The sequence below is a fragment of the Ceratotherium simum genome, chromosome 16 (assembly GCF_057802395.1).
Source record: "Ceratotherium simum simum isolate JZ-2026a chromosome 16, ASM5780239v1, whole genome shotgun sequence".
Classification (NCBI taxonomy): Eukaryota; Metazoa; Chordata; class Mammalia; order Perissodactyla; family Rhinocerotidae; genus Ceratotherium; species Ceratotherium simum.
In genome coordinates, this window is record NC_141915.1 from 41,970,807 (window position 1) to 41,993,595 (window position 22,789).

The 22,789-nt window shown below is 46.3% G+C and overlaps 2 protein-coding genes across 4 annotated transcripts; both read left to right on the forward strand.

Moving 5' to 3' along the window:
• Positions 1-8,780: 8,780 nt before the first annotated feature.
• On the forward strand, positions 8,781-15,480 carry PSME3 (proteasome activator subunit 3). Of its 2 annotated transcripts, none has more exons than XM_004434420.3 (11): positions 8,781-9,018; positions 9,687-9,719; positions 9,836-9,898; positions 10,098-10,202; positions 11,116-11,164; positions 12,123-12,235; positions 12,468-12,536; positions 12,674-12,741; positions 12,841-12,895; positions 13,023-13,109; positions 13,753-15,480. In XM_004434420.3, the coding sequence occupies exons 1-11, from the start codon at positions 8,977-8,979 to the stop codon at positions 13,831-13,833; spliced, it is 765 nt and encodes a 254-aa protein (XP_004434477.1). In that variant the 5' UTR covers positions 8,781-8,976; the 3' UTR covers positions 13,834-15,480. The 2 variants fall into 2 exon arrangements, with proteins under 2 accessions (XP_004434477.1, XP_087297375.1); XM_087441249.1 differs by lacking the exon at positions 8,781-9,018 and adding an exon at positions 9,087-9,584.
• A 154-nt stretch (positions 15,481-15,634) lies between these two features.
• On the forward strand, positions 15,635-22,595 carry AOC2 (amine oxidase copper containing 2). 2 transcript variants are annotated; one of them, XM_087441220.1, is made up of 4 exons: positions 15,635-18,488; positions 20,500-20,785; positions 21,023-21,152; positions 22,539-22,595. In XM_087441220.1, exons 1-4 carry the CDS (start codon positions 16,901-16,903, stop codon positions 22,548-22,550), a joined length of 2,016 nt encoding a protein of 671 aa, XP_087297346.1. In that variant the 5' UTR covers positions 15,635-16,900; the 3' UTR covers positions 22,551-22,595. The 2 variants fall into 2 exon arrangements, with proteins under 2 accessions (XP_087297346.1, XP_004434474.1); XM_004434417.3 differs by lacking the exon at positions 22,539-22,595 and adding an exon at positions 21,496-22,532.
• The last annotated feature ends 194 nt before the right edge of the window (positions 22,596-22,789 follow it).

The following is a 22,789-nucleotide window of genomic DNA, read 5'->3' on the forward strand; positions in this document are numbered from 1 at the left end:
CGGCCAGCGGAGGACTTCCGCCCGGACCGGACGTGACGCCACGACGGCTGCAGCACCTCAGGGGATTTGTCCTGGTCCACTCGCTTACGGGCCCGGCTGCGGCCCCTAGAGGCTGAGCTGGGAAACGCGGCCAGCGGGCAAAGGTTATGAGGGGACCTAGAAGAACCGAGTTTGGAGAGGAGGAGGACATTCTGCCATTCTCTAATTCGGTGACTTTTCTTCAGATTTGTCACTTCTGAGCGGAGTCACTTTAATTCTTCCTGCAGTATCAGTTTTAAAAGTTTCTCTTTGAGAGAACTGGTCTTTATTTCAAACCCTGGGAGAGTGATAGACACACCTGGAGGGAAGGTGAGGAGGCAAACGTCATTGTGTTTTATTTTATATTTTAAAATTTCAATTATTAACTAGGGAAAGTCGAGCACTCTCAGATAGTGAAACATAGCATGAAGTTATAAAACTAAAACATTTCTGTCTTGGTGCAGGAATATACAGATCAATGGAACAGAATGGAGTTCAAAAATAGACCAACTATCCAGGGGGATTTAGTATGTGATAAAGCTAGTATTTCAAATCAGATGAATTACTTAGTAAGTGATGAGTGGTGCCAAAGAGCCATGTAGATAGTGGTGAGCTGAATCTTCTACTTCACTGTTTACACCAAAAGAAGTTCCAAGTTGGTCACAAATTTAAGCATCAAAAATACAGTGATTAAAGGTACTAGACGACAGCATGAGTGAATATTTTTTATCATCTTGGAGTGAGAAGGTCTGTCTAAGCATAACATGAAAATCAGAAGCCAAAAAGGAAAATATTGAATTTTACTCCTTAGAAATTAAAACTTTCTGAACTATCAAAGACACTGTAGAAAAAGATTTTACAAAAGAAAAATGTGGAAAATAGTTGCAGCTCATAAGATAGAAGGTAAATTTCTTGGGCCGGCCAGGTAGTGAAGCAGTTAAGTGCGCGAACTCCGCTGTGGCAGCCCAAGGGTTCGCAGGTTCGGATCACGAGCGTGCACTGACGCACTGCTTGTCAGGCCATGCTGTGGTGGCGTCCCATATAAAATGGAGGAAGGTGGGCATGGATGTTAGCGCAGGGCCAATCTTCCTCAAGCAAAAAGAGGACTGGCATCAGATGTTAGCTCAGGGCTGATCTTCCTCACAAAAAAAAAAAAAAGAAGATAAATTTCCTTAACATACAGAACTAGATTCAATTATTAAAAATACCAGGGGCCGGCCTGGCGGCATAGATAAGTTCAAGTGTTCCACTTCAGCGGCCCGCGGTTCACCACTTCGATCCTGGGCACGCATCTACTCACCCTTCATCAAGCCATGCTGAGGCAGCATCCCACGTAGAAGAACTAGAAGGAACTACAACTAGGATATACAACTATGTAATGGGGCTTTGGGGAGAAAAAAAAGAAAAAAAATATTAATAGGCCAGTAATGAAATGGGCAGAGAATATGAAAAAGCAGCTTGCAGAAAAACAAATGGTTGATAAAGAAATAAAAAGATGTTTCATTTCACTTGTAATTAAGTCAATGGAAATTAACTGAGGCAGCATTTCTCATTTATGACATTGGTAAAGGCTGAACCAGTTGATAACATCCAGTGTTGATGAGCATTTGGGAAACTCTAGAATACTGTTGGCTGGGAGCGTAAATTAATATAATCTTTTTGGAGGTCAATTTGGAAATGTCTATCAAAATCTTAAACGTTCATATTCTTTGATTCATAAAATTTCTTCCTAGGAATTTTCCTAATAGATATGCAAATGATCAAATATATATGTACAAGAATATTCACTGCTAAATGTCCTTCAGTAATAGGAGATTGCTTGAATAAATTATGGTATTATTCATTCAGCAGAATACTATTAAAAAGAATACAGTACATTTGCTTTTTACTTGGTTCATTTGGCTACCTTGAAAATAGTCTGAAGGGCAAGGGTAGAAGCGACGAGACCATTTAGGAGGTTTTTGCATGAATTGAGGCAAGAGATGATTGTCAGTTGAAATAAGAAAAGTTATAGGCAGTATACATGGTATGATTCCAACTGTACAAAAATAGCATATATGGTATATTATATGACATGTTATATGTTATGTTATATGAAGTGATATGCAGTAAGCAATGTCTTTCACTGAACAAAGGGACAGAGACTTTTTCTTTCACTTCATACAAGTTTGTATTGTTAGATTTTTTTAATAATAGGCTTATAATTTACAACAAAATTAAACTTTTACAAAAAGATAATATAACAATACAGAAAGTTAGGGGAATAGTGTCATGAAATTACCCATAATCTCAGCACACTATAATTTTTGTTTTCCACTAAAATGTGTTTTTCCTATGTATTTTAGCATGTTGTATTTGTAATCTATATGCAATTTTTGTATCCTGCTTTTAAAATTTAATATTACATAATAAATTTTTCCATATTGCTACAGTTTTCATAATTGTCATTCTCACGACTACATCACATTACATCAAGCGCACTACCTTAATGTATTTCTTTGTTACTGGAAATTTCCATTGCTTCCAGTTTTGGTGATTACAGGAATGCTTCAATGAAGAGCTGACTGCTTCCTTCCAATAGAGCCTCACAATTGGAATTACTGAATTAAAAGAGTATGGCTATTTCATGTTTCTTGATTAATGTTAGCAACTGTTTTCTAAATTGGTTGCACATAATTACATTCTGCCTCCAGTAATGTATGAGCGAGCCTGCTTCATGATGCCTTTTCCAGTATTAGGTATCATTTATTTAAGGAACAAGGGAACTGGGGCAAAAAATGGCACTTCCATGTTATTTTAATTGGCATCATTCATTACGTATATATATTGGCTTGTTGTAGTTCCCCTTTTGTGAATTTTCTGTTTCCATCCTTTGCTCATTTATCTATTAGGTTCTTAATATTTTTCATCAATTTGCGTGAATGGTCTATTTAATTAAGGTGTTTTCCAGATGTGCAAAAGTTTTAAATTTTTATAAAGTCAAATCTGCTTTTCTTTTTCTTGGTGACTTATATTGCTTAGAAAGTTGTTCCCACTTGCAGAAGTGACTTTCCTATTATTTTAAATGTATGTGATCCTCCTATAACTGGTATTAGATGTGGTGTATGGAACTAGGTTGATTTTCTCCTGGTAACGCTAACTCGAGATAGTGTTTATAACTTCTTCCTCTTAGATCTTTCAGCATGAGACCCCCTCTAGAGGAGGTGAGTGGAATCATCCCCAAAGAATTCTCTCCTAGGCCTGGAGTGGTGGGTATACATTCCTGCATTTCTTCCTGCTTGGCCGCCACTAACACTATTTCAGAAAGGCATACAGCTGTAACGGGCTTCTAGAGAGGTAGGGTGTAAAGAGATTATAACTGAGGGTTTGGAAGTCTAGACTGCCTGGGTTCAAAACCTATCTTTGTCATTCACCAACCCTCGCCTTGAGCAAGTTATTCAACTACTGTGTACCTTGTTTTCTTATTTATAAAACAAGAATACTAGTATATGTCACATAGGGTACTATCATGATTAAATGAGCTGATAATGTGAAGCACAAACAGCAATGCCTGGCACCTAGTAAACTCTCCATGTGCTCTGCTGCTTGGAGAATATATGACAGTCAGTATGTATGGTGCTTGAGGGATTGTGAACAGTCAATAACATGCCCTAAGTCATCAATTCAACCAATATTTACTGAGGACCTACTATGTGCCAGTCACTCTCCTAGGTCTGGGAGGATATACTGCTGAGCTGCTCTAATAGTTTATATTCTAGAGGAGAAAATTTGACAACAAACATGTAAACAAATGAATAAGATGATTTCAGATAATGGTAGGTGTTGTGGGTTCAGTTGTGTCCCCCCAAAAGATGTTGAAGTCCTAACCCAAGTACCCATGAATGTGATCTTATTTGGAAATAGGGTCTTTGCAGATGATGAAGTTAATGAGGTCATTGGGGGGGCCCTAATCCAATATGACTGGTGTCCTTATAAAAAGAGGCAATTTGGACACAAAGATGGACATGAGCAGAGGGAAGACATCTGAAGAGAAACAGGGAGAAGACAGTTGTCTCCAAGTCAAGGAACACCTGAAGCTGCCAGGAGACAGGCCTGGAACAGGTTCTTCCATAGCACCTTCTGAGGAAGCGTGGTCCTGCTGACACTTTGATTACAGACTTTTAGCCTCCAGAACTGTGAAACAATACGTTTGTCTTGTTCTAAGCCACCCAGTTTGTGTTACTTTGTTATAGCAGCAAACCAATATAATAGGTATGATGAGGAAAATAAAAGATGGTGATGTGATAGAGAATAAGCAGGGGCAAGGGTGGGTGGAGTTACTTCAACTGGGGGATTCAGGAGGGCCTCTGTTAGCTGGGAAACCATTGAGGGTGAGAAGCAGGGGGAAAAAATAAATAAATAAAATTAAAAAAAAAAAATTTGTTCCTAGAGTCAGGATTTCTGGGTCACAGATATATATACATACATATATATATATATAAAAAATTTATTCAGCTTTTTATTTTATTTTACTTTTTTCCCCCAAAGCCCCAGTAGATAGTTGTATGTCATAGCTGCACATCCTTCTAGTTGCTGTATGTGGGACGTGGCCTCAGCATGGCCGGAGAAGCGGTGCGTCAGTGCGCGCCCGGGATCTGAACCCGGGCCGCCAGTAGCGGAGCGCGGGCACTTAACCACTAAGCCACAGGGCCGGCCCTATTTATTCGGCTTTAGTAGATACTGCCGTTCTTGTGGTTGACATATTAAAAGATAATTAAATCTTGGGTGCTGAGTAGAGACTAGACTGTGTGGGGGAGGTAGGGGGTGGCAAGAGTGAAAAGGGAGAGACCAGAGAGGAGTCTATTGTAATAGTCCTAGCGAAGGATGACAGTGGCTTTGACTAGGATACCAAGAGAGGAGATGGAGAAAAGCATACTTATATGGGATTCATTATACAGGTAAAGCTGACAGGACCCGCTGATGGATTGAACATGGGGAGATGAGGGAAAGAGAGGAATCAAGGTTGATGTGTTTGGTTTGAACAAGTCGGTGGACAGTTGCATTGGTAACTGAGATGGGGAAGAGCAGGAAAATAACAGCTGTGTAGCAGAATCAAGAATTCTGATTTGGCCACGTTATGTTTGAGAGGCCTATTAACTGTGTAAGTAGAGATGTCAAATAGACAGAGCTCAGTGAAGATGTCAGGACTGGAGATATCAATTTAAGGCCATCAGCATACAGACGGTATTAAAAGCTATGAACACAGGTGATAACTCTTAGGAAGAAAGTGTAAGTGGAGAAGAATAAAGGACATAAGACTGAGCCCTGGAGCATGCCATCATTAAGAAGTGGAGCAATGGAGGAAGAGCCGGCAAAGGAAACAGAGAAGTCACCACTGAAGTTAGAGAAAAACTGGAAGAACAGGTTGCTGTGTATGTTTTAAGAACAGGGATGGTTAACGTGTTGAGTGCCACTGAGAGATTCAAGTAAGATGAAGAGAGTTGACCGCTGGTGCTGTCAACATGGAAGTCATTGGTAACCTAACGAGAATTACCTCAGTGAGAACAGGGGGTGGGAAAGCCTGATTGGAGTGGATTGAAGTAAACGGGAGATGAGGAACAGAGTAAGAGACAATATCATTCAAGAAGTCTTGCCATGAAGAAGAGCACAAAAATGGAGCGATAGCTAGAGAGGAACCTGGGTTCGAGGGTGGGTTTTCCTCAAGATGGAAAATATTTGTCATGTTTGGAAATGATCCAGTAGACAGGGATAAATGTAATATAGTAAAGAGAATAGATAATCACTGGAGCACAGACTTTTAGAAGGTGAAAGGGGATGGGATCCAATGCACAAAAGGAAGAGTTGAGTTTTGATGGCAACAGAGATGTTTCCTTCAATGAAAGAGGACGAAAGGCAGAAAGTAATTGCAAGCTAGCAGATTTGGTGGTGAGATGACGTTCTCATTTATTTCTGTTTTCTCAATGAAGAATGAGCCAAGACCATAAACTAGAGGTGAGAGGGGAGGGATACTGGAGGTTTAGGAAGATGAGAACATATGATAGTCATTTTGAATCTGGGAGAGTAAACTTGTCAGGAACATGTAGTAGGCACCCAGGCAGCGTTGTGCACCCATTTGAGATTTGTGGACATGCATTTAAAGTGAGACCATGGGGCCAGCCCGGTGGCATAGTAGTTAAGCTCGTGCACTCCACTTGGGTGGCCCAGGGTGCACAGGTTTGGATCCCAGGCACGGACCTACGCACTGCTCATCAAGCCGTGCTGTGGCCTCATCCCATATACAAAATAGAGGAATACTGGCACAGATGTTAGCTCAGGGCTAATTTCCTCAGCAAAAACAGGAGGATTGGCAATGGATGCTAGCTCAAGGCTGATCTTCCTCACCAAAAAAATAAACAAATAAATAAATGAGACTAGTCATCAGTGATCACATTTTGATTCATAAGCACCCTGGAATGAATAGAGTTTATTAAATATACTGGTGCCCTCAGCAATTGTTCACTGAATAAATAAATAAACAAATGAGTGGAGTATTATATAAAATGTTTGGATGGGGAGGAGGAAGAGAAATAAAGAAGGAATGTGTATCTGTCTTCTTACAACTTACTTGAGGGAGACAAAACATGATTATTTAAGAACAAAGCCATATTTCAACAAGCGCAAACACATTAAGTTTTCAAGTTGAAGTTACTAATTCTGAAAGAAATGAAGGATAATGGCATACTTAAAATAGGATGAAGTTAATTTGGGAAAGCATTCCTGAAGTTAAGTTCCAGATCAGAGTTCAAAAGTTACTAGGGACAATGTTAACAGAAAGCAGAGGTAAAAGGGGGAAAACCGTTACACGTTAATGAGCAAGATAGGTAGTATAGGCTATGTTGTATGCAGCCTTGAATAAGTGGAAAAGGGCTTTGAGTTTGAAAGCAGGGATGATGATAATTACGTAGTTTAAGGAGTAATCTCCTCATGCTAAGCACTAACAGGTAGCTTATCCGACAATGGCTACTATTTATCTAGTGCCTGCCTTGTGTCCAGGCACTGTGCTGGTTCTTTTACATATATATGATTTCCAGTAGTCACAACAACGCTACAGAATTACATATTATTTACTAACAATGATTAAACTTCTATTTTACAGATGAGGGAATTGAGACTCAGTATTTCAGTATTTTTCCAAGATATCACAGTAAGAAGCTGAGGTGGGATCTGAAGCCAGGTCTCTCTGATTCCAAAGGCCATAGTCAGTCGCACTTCATTTAACTGTGTATTCCCACCATATCCCTTGCTCTTAGCACAGAGGCCTGCCCAGGACAAGTGTTCAGCCACAAGAGTGACCCCAAAATGTAAATCAGATGACCTGCCTTTGCACTAAATCAAAGTTATTTCCTAACAACCCTCCCCACCCCATTCCCACTCCCACCCCCAGCCCTAGCTCACTAACCAGTTTTTCAACTTCTTCAACAGGACATCTTTCCTTCCCCAGGGCATCTGCCTGTGCTGCATCTTCCCAAGGCTCTTCCCCTCACTCTTCCCAAGCTAGCTCCTTTATATCCTTTAGATTTCAGCTTAACTTCATTGAGAGGACTTCCTTGGCCATTCTATCTAAAATAGATTCCTAGTACTCTCTACATCAGTCATTTGTTTCCTAACATTTATCAAATTTTGCAATTATGTTGAAGGTTTACTTTCTGGTGCCTTTCTCCAGTATTAAGACCCATGAGACCAGACAATTTGAGTCTTTTTCATCTTTGATTTCCCAGAGCTGTGCTGTTCAATACAGGAGCCACTAGCCACATGTGGCTCTTGAGTACTGCAAATGTGATGCCTCTGAATTGAGATGTGCAGTAAGTGTAAAATTCATACCGGATTTCGAAGACTTGATATGATATGAGAAAAGAACGCACAAGATCTCATTAATATTTTTTATATTGATTACACGTTGAAATGATAGTATTTGGATAAACTGGGTTAAATACATGATCAAAATAAATTTCACCTGTTTTATTTTTTAATGTGGCTACTAGATGATCTTAACTTACATAAGTGACTCACATTATATTTCTAGACTCCGGGACGGTCCTGGCCCATTTTATTAAGCGAAATAATCAACGTTAAGAGACAGACCCAATGAATGGGTGAGTGAAGAGATAGTCTCTGCATTCCATTAGGAAAGGGATACAGCATTGTCCTCGAAGTCAGGAGATTGGGGCTCTGGTCCAGGATTTACTGGAAACACTGTGTAGCCTTGGACAAGCACTACCCAACTCTGGGCGTCAATCTGCCCATCAGGCAGTTGATCTCTGAGGTCTGGAGGTGTATGAGAATAAGTGGCGGAAAAAGGTGGGGAAGTCTGGTACAATACAACTTGTCTTCTGTTTGGCTTTATCCTAACACTATAGTTTCGGCCAACAGGAAGCGGCTGCAGGAATCGCAGACTAGACCCCCCGAACCCAGCGCCGCGACCGCCGTCTTCCTCGGGCCGACGTCACCGGTGCGCGACGGCGTCGTCGGTCCTGTCAAGGCGGCCGCGGCTCAAAAGGTTCCCTCGGTGAAGGCGAGCGCTCGAGTCTGTGAGGCTCAGTTCTCAGTAAAGCACCCTCCGCTGCCCTCCCTCTTACCTCACTCCTCCTGGGAACTAGAGCCAGGGAGACATAAGCCGGGCCCACAGCGTCCGGAGCCGAAACTCAGCGCGGCTGCGCACGGCACGTGCGCATCCTCGCCGGAGTCCCGGCGATTGGCTGTGACGTAACTTCCGGCGTGAGCGGCGAAAGCCGGGAGGGCGAGCGAGAGAGCCAGCAGGCAGCGGGCGGGCGGCACGGAGGAACGGAGTCAGCAGTGAGAAAGCCAACGAGGGCGGCCGCGTCCCGAGAGCAGCCGAGATTCCTGCCGTCCCTCTGACCGTGTCCCCGGAGCCCACAGCGCCTCCGGTCTCCAGCGGAACGGACACGGCCCGGCCCGGCCATGGCCTCGTTGCTGAAGGTGGATCAGGAAGTGAAGCTCAAGGTAGCGGCACCGGTCCGGGCCTCCTTACCCCTCGCTTCGATGCCGAGCAGTCTGACCGCCTCCCCACTCCCTGGGAAGTCTTTATCTCCCTGGGGACACCAGCTCTGAGCTTCCGCTCTGCTCAGCCCAGCCCCCCACTCCCGGAGACGCCATCGGTGGAGAGGATAAAATAGGGTGGTCTTCTGTATCCCGTTTGGTGGTGGAGAGCCCCGGGGAGACCTCTGCGAACACGTGGTGGACTCAGTGCTCTAGACTGGTGACAGCTGGAAGTCCCCGACCTTAGCAACATCGCCGCCGCCAGACGCTGCCCCTGCCCTTGGCGTCAGGCCTGCCTGATATCGTAGGCCAGGTTTGGGTGGGGGTTGGCACGTTTGTGAGGTCACACCTCCCTTAGCTACCTGTCTTTTGTCTGCTCTCAAATTCAGACACAGGGAGAGAGGGAGGGAAGACAGGTGGGTGCTGCCTTCAAAGCCCTGCTTCCCTCTCCTGAGATGGAGAAATGGATCCTCAAAAAAATAAAGTATTTGCAGTCTGGGGGCCTTTCACCTTCTAATTACAGTTACAAGGTGAGGGAAAGACAGCCGGATTTGGGTTTCCCACTCCAGCCCTTACTTCTGTTGCCAGGTATTGACTTGCTTTTATTGAATTGCTCTCTTTGTTAATTTTAGGTTGATTCTTTCAGGGAGCGGATCACAAGTGAGGTGAGTGAAATAAATAGAAAAATGAGTGTTGGTTAATAGTTGGGACTTTCCAAAAGAAGAGATATCAGGGACCTTCCCACAATTATTAATTTAACTGTATTTCCCCTCATCTTTAGGCAGAAGACTTGGTGGCAAACTTTTTCCCAAAGAAGTTGTTAGAACTTGATAGTTTTTTGAAGGTGAGAGACCCTTTTCTTTTCCTCAAATTCCCTAATTTTTTTGGCCCTGGTCTTTCTCTCAAATGGGACAAATGATGTGTTGGTTCTGTTTTGTTTTGTACTGTAAAGCACTCTCATTTCTTGCCCTTCAAATGAAATACTTCTTTGTTCATCTTGAAAAGACTAATGTTTGTTTTGGGGGTGGGTGTCTCTCTTTCAGGAACCAATCCTAAACATCCATGACCTAACTCAGATCCACTCAGACATGAATCTCCCAGTTCCTGACCCCATTCTTCTCACCAATAGTCACGATGGACTGGACGGTGTAAGCGTCCTATATTTATCTTTGTGTCCTGAAGCAATAGGTTTCTGTCCTCTATTTCCTGGTCAGTTTGAGCATGTGCGGAGGGGACAGTGGGATTTGAATCTGAGAACGAGGACTCTTAGAGACATGATGACTACAGTACACCCCCTTTACACCCTGACTTTCATTTCTAGCATGAGGTGAATATGCTAATACTACTCCGTGTTAGAGTGGGTTTCAAATAGGACTAATAGCTGCAGGTTCCCTCAGGTTATCTGGTCTGTCCCCCTGGCTCTAAGTAAGACTTTTCTTACCTGTTTCAATGTCTGGAGTCTTGTTATGGGGTGAGTAGTTCTTGCTGTATAACTGCAGTCTCTGTCTTTGCTGTGTATCTTCAGCACCTAATCCTTATCAGTTATATATCCACATTCTCTTATAACACTGATGACACTGTATTGTCTTTTGTCTGCATTACTGTCTCATTGATAGAACTTGTAATTGTGGGAAACAGAAACTGTCTTAATCATGTTAGTATCCCCAGCACCTAACATTGTTGCTGGTACATAGCAGATGCTCAGTACATTTGTTAACTGAATATTGTGTTTCTTTGTGGAACCAGCAGATTTGTACATATTCCCTTAATTATCCGCACCCTGCGTTGAATGGTTCATTTTTCCTATTGTTTATAGTATCCACCCCCTCCGCTATATGCTTAATGTGTTATATTTCTTGAAAGCTTGGTCTTCCTACTAGAGTGTAAGTTGCTTTGTGGCAAGGACCTTTTCTTAAAGCCTTGTATGTGCTTAGTAAATTGTGCGTCAATTAATAAGACAACCTGTGGGGTTGAGGAAGGGATTAAACTTGCTAAAAGGTAACTTGTGATGGGGACGTGGGTGTTGAGAGCAGGCTAATTCCTGTCTTTCTGTATCCTTAGCCCACTTACAAGAAGCGAAGGTTGGATGAATGTGAAGAGGCCTTCCAAGGTAAGAGCCAACCCCTACTCCCTAGTTTGCAGGATGGATCTGGTGTTCTGCTGGCCAGGAAGCAGGATCTTATTTTATTTCCCAGTGTTAGCATTCCCAAGTTCTCATAACATGGTCATTGTTTAGCACTCTAAACCTAATTTTCCAATAAACAAGAAGGATTTGACTTAGTGTGGACTGCCAAGGGAGAGAGATTGGAGATGGCTACACACTGCAGATCTTTCACAGAAGTTCCAATTCCATGTTATTTTTTCCTCTTCAATAATGATTGGTATATTAAATCTTTAGAGCACATTTTAATTTCCTTATTCTTCAGACCTTTGGCATACCTTGGACACTCGTTTGTTAATCCATACATTCTCTGTTTTTAATTCTGTTGGTGGTGTCATGGTTTGTAGATAGGGTTGTGATAGATAAAAGGCAGAGGTCAGGGGCCGGCCCGGTGGCGCAAGCGGTTAAGTGTGCGCGCTCTGCTGCAGTGGCCTGGGGTTCGCCGGTTCGGATCCCGGGCGCGCACCGACGCACTGCTTGGCAAGCCATGCTGTGGCGGCATCCCATATAAAGTGGAGGAAGATGGGCACGGATGTTAGCCCAGGGCCAGTCTTTCTCAGCCAAAAAAAAAAAAAAAACCAAGAGTACTTATAACAAATCTTGGGCCGGCCCCGTGGCTTAGCGGTTAAGTGCGCGCACTCCGCTGCTGGCGGCCCGGGTTTGGATCCCGGGCACGCACCGACGCACCGCTTCTCCGGCCATGCTGAGGCCACGTCCCACGTACAGCAACTAGAAGGATGTGCATCTATGACATACAACTATCTACTGGGGCTTTGGGGGAAAAAAATAAAAAAAAAAAGGCAGAGGTCATAGCATCTCACAGGTCTGGGGAAGAAGAGAGAAAGGTGGGGGATGCTGTGTCCTGCCCTCCACCCCAATCATTTGACCTTCTCCACATCCCTGCCAGGAACCAAGGTGTTTGTGATGCCTAATGGGATGCTTAAAAGCAACCAGCAGCTGGTGGACATTATTGAGAAAGTGAAACCTGAGATCCGGCTGTTGATCGAGAAATGCAACACGGTGAGGCAGGGGCTAGTGACCTATGGGCTGACCCCCAATAGTCTGGCTTGAACTGTGAAAAATGCTGGATGTGGGGCTGGAGGCATGGCGGTGATGTGGAAGTTGGCAGGCTAAGTGTCTTGACTCCTGTGTTCCTGGCATCTGACCCCAGCAGCATGAATTGTATACTTCATGGCTTCAGTAGAAAAGGCCAAGGTCATCATATATATATTTTGGTCCCCTCACCCTTTAGGTCAAAATGTGGGTACAGCTCCTGATTCCTAGGATAGAAGATGGGAACAACTTTGGGGTGTCCATTCAGGTAATGTGCTTGCATTACAAACTAGAGAGGGAGGTTTGGGAGATACTCTCATCTCCCCTGCTTTGACTGTTTCCTTTTCTCTTTGATCTGCGGTAAGGTGACTTGAAAGTGACTTTTGACTCACTTGTGTTTTTCAGGAGGAGACAGTTGCAGAACTAAGAACTGTTGAGAGTGAAGCTGCATCTTATCTGGACCAGATTTCTAGGTAGGGCTGCTTGGGCTTGGCCCAGGAAATAGGGGCTGGTGAGGTGGTAAGTACTGTCCAGGGTCTCCTGCAGCTTCCTCCTTTTCTCTCTTCTTCCAGATATTATATTACAAGAGCCAAATTGGTTTCTAAAATAGCTAAATATCCCCATGTGGTAAGTAAGGGTTTCATGGTCTGAGGGTGGAAATGATAGAATAGGGAGGAGTGACTGTCAGTGGGAAAGAGCTGTCTGTTGACAGTCAGGCCTTGGGAACTAGCCTTTTCTCTGCCCCTCCTTTCAGGAGGACTATCGCCGCACTGTGACAGAGATTGATGAGAAAGAATATATCAGCCTTCGGCTCATCATATCAGAGCTAAGGAATCAATATGTAAGTAACCTTAGTCCCTGCCCACAGTTGCCCTGGCTTCTCATAGCTCTGGTGATAATTTTCTTGCCACTCTCTGGGGATCGAGATGGGAGATGGAGGTAAAATGAGAAGAACAAATTCTACTCATGAACTGAGTGTTGAGAACTATGAAATTGAGGGTGTCTAGCTGGATGTCTCCTTTCTTTCTACCTAGATGGGAAGGAGTGCAGTGTATAGGGGTAAAGATGTGGGTCAGACAGACTCAGGTGTAGAGCCAACTCTGCCTGTAATGGTGGTCTTGGGCAAGTTGTTTAACCCGAAAGTTCAGTTTCTTCATCTCTAAAATGGAATTTATAGTCAAGTATCTACTGCACAAAGATAGTTTTTAAAAATGAACACGATAACACATTAAAGGACCTAGTGCAATTGTTGGTATGGTAAGTGCTCAATAAATGTTAGTTGTTATTAGACGCTTGGGGCCTTGGAAATAGCCTCTTAAACCTGGTTTTGGGTGTAAGAGAGGTAGGGCAGTCACCTTGAATTCAAGTTCAGTGAGTGAGATTGGGATTATGCAAGTGATTGCTGGGGATTTGGGGGGGATCTAGTTTTCTTTGTGAGGTAGGAGTAGAACGGATGTGTGATTCCATGATCCCTCTTCTCCCAGGTCACTCTACATGACATGATCCTGAAAAATATCGAGAAGATCAAACGGCCCCGGAGCAGCAATGCAGAGACACTGTACTGAGGCCAGGGCCAGGGCCAGGGGACTCTGTGAGTCTGGCTCAAGACCGACATTGCCTTGGTTTGTTACATGACTATCGTGATGGGGAAACTGGCTGGAAATAGTAATCACACCTCTCTCTGTTTTTAGTTCGAGTCTAATGAAACTCTCATGTAGTTCTGTGACGTGTTTACCTCTTTTTTCAGGCCTCAGGAACTCTTCTATTTCCTTGCCTAATACCCTACGCCCAACCTGTTCTAATTTCTGGAGAACTGCAGGTCTGTGTGCGCAGGATGTTAGTACAAGAATACTTGTTGTTCTCTCCCCGCCACCCTCACCCCTGTGTCTTGGGCTTTGTGTTTTCTTCCTTTTGATGATTAGTTGGTTAGAAGCTGAGGAAACTGGAAGGAAAGTGCTAGGTGTTTTTTAGGAACTGGGATCAGAGGTACCAGCTCCTCTCTTCCTGAAATAAAGTTAGTATCTCTTGCCACTGTGGGATGTTGGATCTCCCTGCCACAGTTGCCCTGGTGATGACTTAGGATTTCCCATCTACACACATCCCACCTTGAACCCGATCATGACAAGAAACACCTTAGACCTTCAGCCAAGTCCCTAGCTTCTTTAGATGTTTTTACAACTAGGATTTTCACACACAGACACACACGCACATGCGTTCCTACTATTTTACCTGACTCCCCCCCCCCCGCCCGCCACGAACCCTGTCATACACATGCCGTTCAGAGGGTGATAGTTGTCTTAGTCCTCGACCACTGGGGCTCGTCGTCTCCTGATGTTGTAACCCCTTGGTGCACAGAGGCTGGTGAGTTGGAGGAGAACTGAGAGATGAGAAGCAGAGGGACTCGGGAAGGCCCTATCCTCTGTGACTCAGGTCCCTTTGGACGGTATTGCAAAGGCTGGTCCTCTGATTCCTGGTTGCCTCTTCCCAGGCCAGTTGTAAATTGGGATGGGGTGTCTGCAGCTGTGAGGGCCAGATGCTGCTGCTCCTGCTGGGCTTTCCCTTTGGGGAAAATGTTTCTCTTATTTATAGTATTGTGCTTCCAGGGAAAGCAGTCACTTGTGTATATATATGTGCATGCACGCTCATGCATGTACACATTTTGTGTATGTGGAAATCTGCTGGGCAAGTCAAACCATAGAAGAGTTGCCTCCTCTATCTCTTGAATCTTCCAGAGATGTCACTTGTTACAGCTTTTGTGTTCATCCTCATCAACCTCCACTTTTTTATTCTACCACTACTGGAGAGTCAGTATCTGCAGTCAGCCTGCCGGTGACTCTCAGTGTCTGTTTCTGACTTTTATTCTTGCCCTGTCTCTGTCTTCTAACCCCCAATCATATTTCCACCTGGATCATTCTTACTCCCAATATTCTGTAGAGAAGGAGTGAGGATGCTGTCTTCCCGTGAATAGTACTCAGTAACAAACCAATTGCATTTTAGTTGGGCAGTGCCCCCCTACCCATCCTCCAGATCCCTTCCAGCTAAAGCCCTCCCCTCCTCCCGCCACGTGTTTCTCAGTTTCCCTTTTTGTTTGTTGGATTGTTCTGCTGACCCTTCTCCTCACCCTACTACCCTTGGATCGTAATGTAAAATTCTTTTACCATGTCAAGAAATTATTAAAAATACAGGTACTTTGACCTCTTTCTAAAACCGCAGACGCTGGTGCGATGCTCTGGTGGTTAGGGACATTCCCATACTCATGTGCGTGCACATTGGGACACCGCCATCACATACACCTCCAGCCACCCTATTGGGTGTCTTGTTACTGATTGAGCTGCCTCTTTTCTCTGGAATAATGGAAAGACGGAGGCTTCTGTCTACCAGGAGGCAAGAGTGGGTCTTTCATTTTTGTTCAGTCTGAGTTATGTGAAAGTTAGCTGTTCCCAGACCTAAGCTGCCTTCTGTCCCTACCCTCACAAGATTCTGGTTCCTTCCTCCCCCTGCTGCAGTGATACCCATGGACCGCCAGTAGAGGCTGCTCTAGTTCTGTGTGTGGGGAATCACCTGGTTCAAGGCACACGCTACCCTTCATTTGCTTTACCTTATACTAATTCTTTCCTCTGAATAATGTCTTAAATTTCTTGAAGAGATGCCAGGGACTCCTGGTTTTGGTTTTCAAGTGACTTGGGGGCTGTCTAGGACCCTAGCTCCCTCTGAAATAAAGTTTCTTCAACTTCCACCTTGCAAAGTAGCCTCTGGTTTCCAATGATCCCCTCATTGTCTCTGCAAAAAGAGATTTAAGATTAAGATTGAACAATGGAGGGACATCTGCTCTATTCTATTTCAGAGGTTAGTACCAGTAGCTGACAATTTTTGAATGCCTACCTTGTGTCGGGCTCTGTTAAGCACTTTGTGTGCATGATCACATTTAATCTTCATGAATCTATAGGGTAGTTTTATCCCTTCTTTATAGGTAAGGGCACTGAGGCTCATGATAAGTAACTGCCCTGTGGTTACACAGCTTAGGAACCTGGGATTGGTATATAAATCTGATTGCTAAGCCCAGGCCCTCACCACTCCTTCTTTCTCACTGACTGCATAGAAGAGGCCCAAGACTACAAATCAAGGGCTTGGCCTTAGGCAACTTGCAAAACAGTGCATACTGCTGAACTGGGCAGTGGATCCTGGAAATATTGGTGGTGGTGCCTGCCAGGAGGTAGGAAAATGGACAGTTATAATGCCTGCATATAGCACACAGGCCTGCATGTAGCACACAGGACTTTATTGGGCATCTGAGATTTGCATTCTTCCTCAGACCTATTCTGGGTGGAAGGTAGAGTTTAGCGTTAATCCAAATGCTCTCTAATCTGGTCTAAATGATGGAAATCAGTAGGGGAGTTGACTGTGCTGGCAGTAGGTGTTCAGTGGCAGGGGAGGCTATGCACGTGGAAGTAGTGCCTTGAGCCAAACCACAGAACAGAAAGTTGGAACAGAATTATATAAATCAAAGTCAGAAATTTCCTGTCCAACCCACAGGGTGGAGTTTTCTCCATTCCTGTCCATCCTACTGAATATAAACCCTGATTTCATGTGGAAGGAGCAGCTGGTAAGACTCATTTCAGCTCAGCATTCACCATGAATCTCAAGGTAGTCCTTGTGTTCCTGGCACTGTCCCTCATTACCATCTTTGCCCTGGCCTATGTCTTGCTGACCAGCCAAGGTGGCTCCAGCCAGCCTCCTCGCTGCCCCTCTGTATCCCACAGTGCCCAGCCTTGGACACACCCTGGCCAGAGCCAGCTGTTTGCCGACCTGAGCCGAGAGGAGCTGAAGGCTGTGATGAGCTTTCTGACCCAGCAGCTGGGGCCAGGCCTGGTGGATGCAGCCCAGGCCCGCCCCTCGGACAACTGCATCTTCTCGGTGGAGCTGCAGCTGCCCCCCAAGGCTGCAGCCCTGGCCCACCTGGACAGGGGGAGTCCCCCACCTGCCCGGGAAGCACTGGCCATCGTCTTCTTTGGTGGACAACCCCAGCCCAACGTGAGTGAGCTGGTGGTGGGACCGCTGCCGCACCCCTCCTACATGCGGGATGTGACAGTGGAACGTCACGGGGGCCCCCTGCCCTATCACCGACGCCCCATGCTGGGAACTGAGTTTGCCCAGATGGCGAAACATTTGAAAGAGGTGGAGCTACCCAAGGCACCAGTCTTCCTGGCTTCTGTCTTCAACTACAATGGCTCCACTTTGGCATTTCTGCATGCCACCCCTGGGGGCTTTCGCTCAGGGGACCGTGCTACCTGGATAGCTGTCTACCATAACATCTCAGGTGTTGGGATTTTCCTTCACCCAGTGGGGCTGGAGCTGCTGCTGGACCACAGGGCCCTGGACCCTGCCCACTGGGCTGTCCAGCAGGTCTTCTACCTTGGGCACTACTATGCGGACTTGAGCCAGTTGGAATGGGAGTTTAAGGCTGGCCGGCTGGAAGTGGTTAGAGTTCCTCTACCCCTGCCAAATGGGGCTTCGTCCCTGAGGTCCCGGATCTCCCCAGGTCCTCTTCCCCCTCTTCAGTTCTCACCACAGGGCTCCCGATATAGTGTACAAGGGAACCTGGTGGTATCCTCTCTCTGGACATTTACCTTTGGCCATGGAGTGTTCAGCGGCATGAGGATTTTTGATATTCGGTTCAAGGGCGAGCGGGTGGCCTATGAAGTCAGTGTCCAGGAGTGTCTGTCTGTCTATGGTGCCGATTCACCCAAGACAATGATGACCCGATATTTGGATAGCAGCTATGGACTTGGCAGTCACAGCCGGGGCTTGGTGCGAGGAGTGGACTGCCCCTATCAGTCTACAATGGTGGACATCCACATATTAGTGGGCAAAGGGGCAGTCCAGCTGCTCCCGGGGGCTGTGTGTGTGTTTGAGGAGGCCCAAGGACTACCCCTTCGAAGGCACCACAATCACATTGAGAGTCATTTTTATGGTGGTTTGGCTGGCTCAGCCCTTGTAGTGAGGTCTGTGTCATCTGTAGGCAACTATGACTACATTTGGGACTTTGTATTGCACCCAAATGGGGCGCTTGAAGGGCGGGTCCATGCCACGGGGTATATCAACACAGCTTTCCTGAGTGGGGGAGAGGAAAGCCTCCTCTTTGGGAACCGTGTGGGGGAACGAGTGCTGGGGGCAGTGCACACACATGCCTTCCACTTCAAACTGGACCTGGATGTGGCAGGTGAGTGCTCAGGGGATGCGGATTGAGAGTTGGGGTGGGGCAGAGGGAAGGGAGACCCCCAAATCAAGCTGGAAGAGGCAGGAGAGTGGCATTCCAGCACCACAATTTATTGTGGTAACAGCAGGGACTACTGATTTGAGTGTTCAGCTGCAATCAGCCTGAAATACTGGGCTCACTGGGTATCTGGCAAAAGGTAGAGAGAGCTCCCCCACCCAGCCTCGATTACCCAGCCTCTCTGACTTGGTGTGATTGTGAAACTAGTTTAAATGTAATGGCTGTGCCTGGCTGGTTGGCCTTGAGTGACTCTATGGTTGGTGAATTTGCCTTGTCTGCAGCTGGATGGGGCTGGAGTTGGGGCTCTCAAGTTCTTCCTAACTAATTCTGGGGTCAGTGGAGGTGGAGAAAGCAGGGGCCTGAGCAGATGTAGGAAGCATGTGTCTAAAGAGGCTTCAGAGTAGAGGTGGTCCTGGGGCGTGAGAAGGGGGGCTACTAGCTGGGGGTTGTACCACAGGATTTCAGGCAACTGGGGATACGAGATAGTGGCCTCATGCTCCTGAGGCGGGCCATCTCATTCTTGCCAGCATGTGTCATCACAGTGGGCTCTCTGGTGACACGGCAGGCATGCAGTAGGCTTGCTCCCAGTATCGAAAGGGATTTCTCAAGTAGGGCTCAGATCACAAAGAGGACTTGCTGCTCCTGGCAGATTTTTGTTGAGGACAGAAAATGACTAACTTACCAAATCACAGACTGTTAGACCCTGAAAGAAAATTAGAAATCCACCAGACCCACTCTCTTTTACAGTTAGGGAAACTAAGGAGGATAGGAGGAGATGGGATAGGAAGTGACTGCCCAAGTATAATGCACTGTAACTAAGCACATTTCTTGTGAAACGTTTTCTTATCCTCGAGTATAAAGACATGGGTGTGTGTGTGGTGTGGGCATAGAGGGGAGGGAGAACTGAAAATGCATGATTGAAATGAGCATATTAACTAGATTATTCATTAACATATTTGGGATATGACTATTTTCTGACTTGAAGTTTCTCTTCAGCATTTTTGGCATTCAAGAGCCTTGTCTTGGGAAGTAAAATTGAGTAACATTTGTTAGATCCCTAGAGTGTGCAGCGCAGGCCAGGGCTGTGGGCCAGAGAGGCTGTGCCAGTCCCCTGCACACAGGACAATAACTGGCAGAGGCACTGGCCTCAGTAGAGTGCTTCCCTGTGCCAGGTGCCCTCATATAGGTCGTATTTAAAGGAACTAACAGTCCAAACCTGCAGAAAGAAAGGGTATATCGTCAAGTGCTGGGTGGGATGCTGAGTGCAGGTTATGAATGCAATAGAACTCCAGGGAGCTCCTAGACAGTTTAAAAGATACAAATCTCACTTCCAAAAAAGACAAAGTGGTCCCCACCTTGTTGAGAGAGAAAGGAGAGTCTCAGAGCTGGGAGGAATGTGCAGGGCACCGTGGAAGGGGATTGGGTTTTTCCAGCCAGCTTCTCCAAAAATATTATCCCTTTCATGATTACAAGAATGTTAGCAGCCACTTGCATGTGCTTTTCCATTTACAGAGCTAAGCCACAGAACAGCTTTTATTATGCCCAGTGTAGAGATTCAGAAAGAATCAGAAGCTGAGAATTGGTCCAAGGTCTGTTGGGTAGACCAGTGCTAATAGAACTGTCTGCAACGTTGGAAATTTCTGTATCTGCATTGTCCAGTCCGTTAACCACCAGCCACATGTAGCTGTTGAGCACTTGAGATGTGGCTGGTGTGACTGAGGAAGTGAATTTTTAGTTTAAATGGAAATAGCCACTTCTGACTGACAGTAACCATATTGAACAGGGCAGGTCTGAAGAAGATGGGCTAGCGCTCGAATCCAGACCTGCCTCCCAGTACAGGGTGCTCTCTGGTGAGCTCTGCTGCCCTTTGTTAGGGCAGTGCAATGGGCATGGTGGGGAAGATGAGAGACCTGTCTCACCTGGTATGGAACTCCTCTCCCTCCCCTCACCCTGGCAGGGCTGAAAAACTGGGTGGTAGCTGAAGACGTGGTGTTTAAACCTGTGGCAGCCCCTTGGAGTCCGGAGCACCAACTGCAGCGCCCACAGCTGACTCGGCAGGTGCTGGGAAGGGAGGACCTGACAGCTTTTTCCTTGCAAAGCCCCCTTCCCCGCTATCTTTACTTGGCTAGCAACCAGACTAATGCCTGGGGTCACCAGCGCGGGTATCGAATCCAGATCCACAGCCCCCTCGGCATACACATGCCCCTGGAGAGCGACATGGAGAGGGCCCTCAGCTGGGGGAGGTGAGGAGGGCCCTGGGCACTGGGTGGTAGGGAAGGACGGGTCCCCTTCCCCTTCCCAGCTCTTGGACACCCGAACTCACTACCCTTGGCTTACCGTTCACCCCTGTACCTCCTCTCAGATCTAAGTAGATATGGGATGGGGAATGGTCTCACACAGAATCTGATTGAGAGGACTTCTGGGCTGGTAAGGGCCATTGACATTTTCTGACACCACCTTCCTACAACGTTCCTGGTCAGATACCAGCTCGTGGTGACCCGGAGGAAGGAGGAGGAGTCACAGAGCAGCAGCATCTATTACCAGAATGACATCTGGACACCCACTATGGCCTTTGCTGACTTCATCAACAATGAGACCCTCTTAGGAGAGGTTGGTAGCCCTAGGGGCAGGGGAGAGAGGCTCCTCTGAGCCTGGTGTATCGGCTGCCCAGCCCCTGGCTGTAGGTTAGAGGGAATGGTAGGTTTCCAGTTCTCAGATTCAGGGGCCAAGGAGTTCTCTGATGACCACCGTGGGTCTTCCTTCCTGGAGTGTGATTAGCCCTGGGACATTAACCACCCTACAGCTTCTCACATGGATCACCATGCCTGTTTTGTGGGCCTGGGGCTGGGCGGAGGTGGAAGCAGGGCCAAGGCTGGAGATTTGGAATTGTGGCTGAAGGGTGGTTCTCTGGGTGTGGCCTCACAAGTCCTCCAGCTTCTCCCTCTTCCTGCAGGACCTGGTGGCTTGGGTTACAGCCAGCTTCTTGCACATCCCCCACGCTGAGGATGTCCCCAACACAGTGACTGTGGGGAACAGAGTTGGCTTCTTGCTCCGACCCTATAACTTCTTTGATGAAGACCCCTCCATCTTCTCCCCTGGCAGCATCTACTTTGAGAAGGGCCAGGATGTTGGGCTCTGCAGTGTCAACCCTGTGGCCTGCATCCCTCACCTGGTAGCCTGTGTCCCGGACCTGCCCCCTTTCTCTTACCAGGACTTTTAGCCCTGAGGTTTTGGTGGGACATGGAGTAGGGATGCTGGGGCATATGTACCTTCCTCTCTGTTCCCACTTCCTGCTCCCCTGACTCCCAGCCTCTTAATGTTTCTTAGGAAACAGCCTCCTCCCACAATAAACCCTCATATATCCTTTCAGTTAATTCTTATTTCCAGTTCATTTTTTTTAAATGATGAATTTACACAGATGATATTATTATTAAAATATTCAAACAGCACCACAAATCCTACCAATTAGAAATAGCTAGTGTTCACATTTAATGAATGTTATACAAGGCATTTCTTTATGCACATGCATTGAAATGGAAGAAGAGAATTTTGTAAAAATTGATGGTATGTGCAATTTATAATAAAAATATTACAAGATTTTTACTTGAATTTCTTCTATATGACTAGTATCTAGAACCCCCCCAGAGAATATTGAGGACTCTGGCCAAGGAAATTAGCAATAGAAGAGAGAGGGCAAGGGGGACAGACCTGGCCAAGGAATGCTGTTTGGGAAGCTCAAGGGCTGGGGGTGGGGATTTCCTTGGAAGGAGAATAACAGTTCCAAGTTACAGGAAAGGGAACATCTGGCCCTGGGAAGGTGGGGGCTGGGCAAGAAGCGGGGCTGAGGGGTATGAGGAGCCGCTCTGCACAAACCCACTCTGCACAACCCCGGCTCCTTGCTGGTGCTGCACTTCCGTGCTCAGGCTGGCCAGCTGTATTATCTTGAAACCGGCCGCCCCCCCGCCCCCTACTTCCTCTTACCCCCGCTCTCCCCAGCTCCAGCGCTGACCCAGAGAGCAGAGTCTGATTTGGAGCCTGGAGGACAAAGCCATGTAAGGTCTGTGGAAATCACTGCTGCCCTGCTTCAGACCCGCCCCCCAACTCTGGCCCGCCCTGCCCCTCTCCCCAGCCTTCCCTGTCCTTCCCACCCTCAGTCTCCTATGCGTCTGAATACTGGGAACCTCAGCCAGAGTCCAGGATCCCCCAATATAGGAACCAAGAGAGACCCTCTTCTGCTGGTCTGAGAA

Coding starts and splice junctions, on each gene's coding strand:
- PSME3 (XM_087441249.1), top strand. CDS start 9,510: ATGGAGAAATGGATCCTCAAAAAAATAAAGTATTTGCAGTCTGGGGGC. Junction 11,165..12,122: donor ATGTGAAGAGGCCTTCCAAG/GTAAGAGCCAAC, acceptor CATCCCTGCCAG/GAACCAAGGTGTTTGTGATG. Junction 12,236..12,467: donor TGATCGAGAAATGCAACACG/GTGAGGCAGGGG, acceptor CTCACCCTTTAG/GTCAAAATGTGGGTACAGCT.
- AOC2 (XM_004434417.3), top strand. CDS start 16,901: ATGAATCTCAAGGTAGTCCTTGTGTTCCTGGCACTGTCCCTCATTACC. Junction 20,786..21,022: donor AGGGCCCTCAGCTGGGGGAG/GTGAGGAGGGCC, acceptor GTTCCTGGTCAG/ATACCAGCTCGTGGTGACCC. Junction 21,153..21,495: donor ATGAGACCCTCTTAGGAGAG/GTTGGTAGCCCT, acceptor CTCTTCCTGCAG/GACCTGGTGGCTTGGGTTAC.